This window comes from Coffea arabica, chromosome 2e, assembly GCF_036785885.1.
Source record: "Coffea arabica cultivar ET-39 chromosome 2e, Coffea Arabica ET-39 HiFi, whole genome shotgun sequence".
In the NCBI taxonomy this organism is placed as follows: Eukaryota; Viridiplantae; Streptophyta; class Magnoliopsida; order Gentianales; family Rubiaceae; genus Coffea; species Coffea arabica.
In genome coordinates, this window is record NC_092313.1 from 51,396,613 (window position 1) to 51,401,470 (window position 4,858).

The 4,858-nt window shown below is 41.5% G+C and overlaps 1 protein-coding gene across 1 annotated transcript; it reads left to right on the top strand.

Moving 5' to 3' along the window:
• Nucleotides 1–569: 569 nt before the first annotated feature.
• On the top strand, nt 570–4,239 carry LOC140036324 (uncharacterized). Its single transcript, XM_072077688.1, has 5 exons — nt 570–1,232; nt 1,912–2,060; nt 2,487–3,048; nt 3,580–3,691; nt 4,163–4,239. The coding sequence occupies exons 1-5, from the start codon at nt 570–572 to the stop codon at nt 4,237–4,239; spliced, it is 1,563 nt and encodes a 520-aa protein (XP_071933789.1).
• The last annotated feature ends 619 nt before the right edge of the window (nt 4,240–4,858 follow it).

Sequence of the window (4,858 nt, forward strand, 5' to 3'; positions counted from 1 at the left end):
TGTCACTCAAATTGGTGCTCCAAACCCTCCAACAACTATCCGACAGGGTGGCTGCCATTGAGATGCGAGGTACTGGAGATATTCCCCATAGGGCTTCAAGTGCTCAGAGTGTTGCGCATGATGCGGATGATGAGGGGTATCATTCTAACACCTCATTCCGATCAAAGAAAAGCCACAGGGAAGTGAGGGAAGGTCGAGACCGACCTAGGAGAACCGATGACAATCTTGGTTCCATCAAGACTAAGATGCCTACCTTTCATGGGAAAAATGATCCTGAAGCTTATTTAGATTGGGTTAGGAGAGTTGAGCAAGTGTTTGAAGTCCACAATTACTCTGAAGAGAAAAAGGTGAAACTTGCAGCTATTGAATTTGAAGATTATGCATCCATTTGGTGGGAGCAAGTATGTGCCACAAGGATGAGAAATAGGGAACAACCAATTGACACTTGGGCTGAAATGAAGCAAGTGATGAGGAAATGATTTGTACCCTTCCATTACACCACGGACTTGTACAATCGGCTCCAACGACTCACCCAAGGGTCCAGTTCGGTTGATGAGTACCACAAACAAATGGAGGTAGCAATGATAAGGGCCAATATACAAGAGGATTCAGAAGCAACCATGGCAAGATTTCTTAATGGATTAAATCCTGAAATTCGGAAGAAGGTTGAGTTTCAAGACCACTTTGAGCTACAACAAATGGTGTCTTATGCAGAGAAGGTGGAAAGGCAAGCCTTACCTATAAAGACACCTAGTGGCCGAACCACTACATCCTCTTCCACACCTTGGAGAAGTGATCAATTGCCAACATCCAATGCTTGGCCAAGGCAAGGCAATAAAGAAAGGGAAAACAGGCGAATGGAGCAACCGTTCCATCCTAGTGCAACTCCCTCTAAACCAACCCCGCGACCAACTCTTCCAAGGCCAAATACGTCTACCAACCAGCCAAAGGCATGCTTCAAATGCAAGGGAATTGGCCACCTCATGGCTCAATGCCCTAACCGAAGCATCATGTACATGAATGAAGAGGGAATGTGGCAAAGCGAAGGAGAGGAGGAATATGCGGACATGCCACCACTTGAAGAAGAGGGGAAGGATGCTGACCTGGTTGAAATAGAAGAGGACCCCGTGGCTCGAACTATGGTGACTATGAGAGTGCTAAATGCACAAGCTCAAGAAGATGATCTCCAACGGACCAACATTTTTCATACGAGATGCAAAATTGGAGATGAGGTATGTCTCATGATCATTGATAGTGGCTCTTGTACTAATTGCGTAGCTGCTGACTTTGTCGAGCAAAAGCACCTTTCATGGACTTACCACCCTAAACCCTATCGACTATCTTAGTTAAATGATGGGGGGGGAAGTCAAGGTGACCAAACAAGCTTTAATCGCTTTTTCTATTGGTCGATACAAGGACCAAGTTTTATGTGATGTAATTCCTATGCAAGCTAGTCATGTCTTGTTAGGGCGTCCGTGGGAGTATGATCGGCAGGCTGATCATATTGGACTCACTAATAAGTATAAGTTCATTATGGACAACCTCAAGATCACTCTTTCACCCTTGACACCTACACAAGTGTATGAGGAACAATTGCATCTAAGAAAAGAGCGAGAGAAAAGGCAACTGAGAGAGGCAAAGAAAAAGCCGAATGTGCCTGAAGATGAGGAAAAAAAGAAAGTAGAGGCCGAGTTGAGTGTAAAAGAAAATTCGAGTGGAAAAAAACTTAGTGAGGCCGAGAGCTTGAAAGTGAACAAAAAGAGCTTCTATGCAAGTGTGCGTGAGGTTGGTAGGGCTTTGAATGCACAAAGTCTTCTCATAGTACTTCTGTACAGGGAAGCTGATTATTCTTCTTTTTACACACTAGGCATAACCGATTCTCTTCCTAGTGCAATCTACTCTCTTTTGCAGGAATTCAAGGATGTGTTTCCGGAGGAACTACTAAAAGGATTACCTCCAATTCGAGGTATCGAACATCAAATCGACTTTGTTCCTGGAGCAATTCTCCCAAATCGACCAGCCTATAGAGCAAATCCGGAGGAAACAAAGGAAATCCAAAGGCAAGTCGATTCCCTCCTTGAAAAGGACCAGGTACGTGAATCTCTTAGTCCTTGTGCAGTTCCAGTCATTTTAGTGCCTAAGAAAGAAGGGACTTGGAGAATGTGTACAGATTGTCGTGCAATTAATAAAATTACTGTTAAGTATCGTCATCCTATTCCTAGGTTAGATGATATGTTAGAAGAATTGCATGGGGCAATCATTTTCACTAAAATTGACTTAAGATCTGGTTATCATCAAATAAGGATAAAGGAAGGAGACGAATGGAAAACTGCTTTCAAAACAAAGTATGGTCTTTATGAGTGGCTTGTGATGCCTTTCGGCTTAACAAACGCTCCAAGCACTTTCATGAGGTTAATGAACCATGTTTTAAGGCATTTTCTTGGGAAGTTTGTTGTTGTTTATTTTGATGATATATTGATCTTTAGCAAGTCTTTAGATGAACATGTTGAGCATTTGCGACTTGTTTTAAGTGCCTTGCGTGAAAATAGGTTGTTTGCTAACATGGAAAAATGTGTCTTCTGCACTCCTGAAGTTAATTTCCTTGGATATATTGTTGGTGCAAATGGCATACGTGTTGATCCCGCCAAGGTAAAAGCCATCTTAGAGTGGCCGACTCCAACCAATGTGTCTCAAGTAAGGTCTTTTCATGGTCTTGCAAGTTTCTATAGGAGATTTGTTAAAGACTTTAGTACTATTGCAGCACCTTTGAATGAGACAATTAAAAAGAATGTGGGGTTTCAATGGGGAAAAGAGCAAGAAGAGTCATTTAATAGGCTTAAGGATTTGTTAACTTCAGCACCTATTCTTGCTTTGCCTAATTTTGATGTGACGTTTGAAGTTGAATGTGATGCTAGTGGGATCGGCATAGGGGCTGTCTTACATCAAAATCATAGACCCTTGGCTTATTTCAGTGAAAAGTTGAGTGGGGGAGCTCTTAATTACCCTACTTATGATAAAGAATTGTATGCTGTTGTGCGTGCTCTTGAAGTATGGCAGCATTATCTTATGCCTAAGGAATTTGTGATACATACTGATCATGAATCAATTAAATTCCTTAAGGGTCAGGGAAAGTTGCATAAAAGACATGCGAAGTGGATTGCATTTATTGATTCCTTTCCGTACATCATTAAGTATAAGAAGGGGAAAGATAATGTCGTTGCGGATGCATTGTCTAGGAGGTATACTTTGATCACTAACATGAGCACTAAGCTACTTGGTTTTGAGCACATTAAAAACATGTATGCACATGATGACGATTTTTCTAATGTGTTTCAAGCTTGTGAACATGCTGCATTTCAAAAGTACTATAGGCATGAAGGTTTCTTGTTTAAAGAAAATCGCCTATGTATTCCCAATTGTTCGCTTAGGGAATTACTTGTTAGAGAAGCTCATGGTGGAGGGTTGATGGGACATTTCGGTATTGATAAAACTCTTGACATTTTGCATGAACATTTTTATTGGCCTAAAATGAGGCGTGACATTGCTAACATTTGTGATAAGTGTTTAAAGTGTAAGCAGGCAAAGTCAAGGAGTAACCCTCATGGATTGTATACTCCTCTACCCGTACCTCATGCTCCTTGGACAGACTTATCCATGGATTTTGTGCTTGGTTTACCAAAATCTTCTAGAGGTATGGATAGTATCTTTGTTGTCGTGGATAGATTTTCTAAAATGGCTCATTTTATCCCTTGTAGGAAAACAAATGATGCGCGCCATGTTGCTGATTTATTCTTCAAGGATGTGGTTAGATTGCATGGAGTACCGCGTACTATTATAAATGATAGGGATGTGAAATTCTTAAGCTATTTCTGGAAATCACTTTGGGGAAAGTTGGGAACTAAGTTGCTGTTTTCTACTTCTAGTCATCCCCAAACGGATGGTCAGACTGAGGTAACCAATCGAACCCTTGGTGCTTTACTTCGAGCCATTGTTCAAAAAAATTTGAAGAAGTGGGAAGAATGTTTGCCTATCGCTGAGTTTGCATATAACCGAACCACTCATTCTACTACTAATCATTCTCCTTTTGAAATTGTTTATGGGTTTCAGCCGCTAACCCCTCTAGATTTATCACCTATTCCTGTTGATGAGTGTTTAAGCGCAGATGGTGTCAAAAAGGCAGAGGCTGTTCGGACATTGCATGAGAGAGTTCGAGCTCAAATTGAGAAGAAAAATGCGTAATATGCACAACATGCGAATAAGGGTAGAAAACATGTTGTATTCGAACCTGGTGATTGGGTTTGGGTGCACATGAGGAAGGAAAGGTTTCCAGCATCTCGACGGACCAAGTTACATCCCAGAGGCGACGGACCTTTTCAAGTCCTAGAGAGGATCAACGACAATGCATACAAATTGGGACTTTCAAGTGAGTATGGCATAAGCGCATCTTTTAATGTGTCTGACCTATCCCCTTTTGACTTTGATACAGACTTTGAAGATTCGAGGACGAATCCTTTCGAAGAGGGAGGGAATGATAAGGATACGGGCGCACAACAACTCCAACCTTGGGTCAAGGACCCTTTGATCAACATTGGTGGTCCGATGACAAGATCAAGAACCAAGAAAGTGAAGGAAGCTTTACGAGCCTTGATCATTCACCATACAAGCAAGGAACAAGCTAGGTTTGAAGATTCGATGGACCATGAAGTTACTTTGTTCACTTGTACGTTTGAAGCGAAGGAATGATCTCATTCTTGTTAGCTTAGTTGGTAGTTGTTTTAAGACTGTCTCGTTTAGTAGTTGTTAGGCGTTTAGTATTTTATTACTTATTGGGCCTTATAGGAAAGCCTTAAAGAGCTGG

Coding starts and splice junctions, on each gene's coding strand:
- LOC140036324 (XM_072077688.1), top strand. CDS start 570: ATGGAGGTAGCAATGATAAGGGCCAATATACAAGAGGATTCAGAAGCA. Junction 1,233..1,911: donor GATGCAAAATTGGAGATGAG/GTATGTCTCATG, acceptor TCTCTTTTGCAG/GAATTCAAGGATGTGTTTCC. Junction 2,061..2,486: donor GAAACAAAGGAAATCCAAAG/GCAAGTCGATTC, acceptor ATTGATCTTTAG/CAAGTCTTTAGATGAACATG.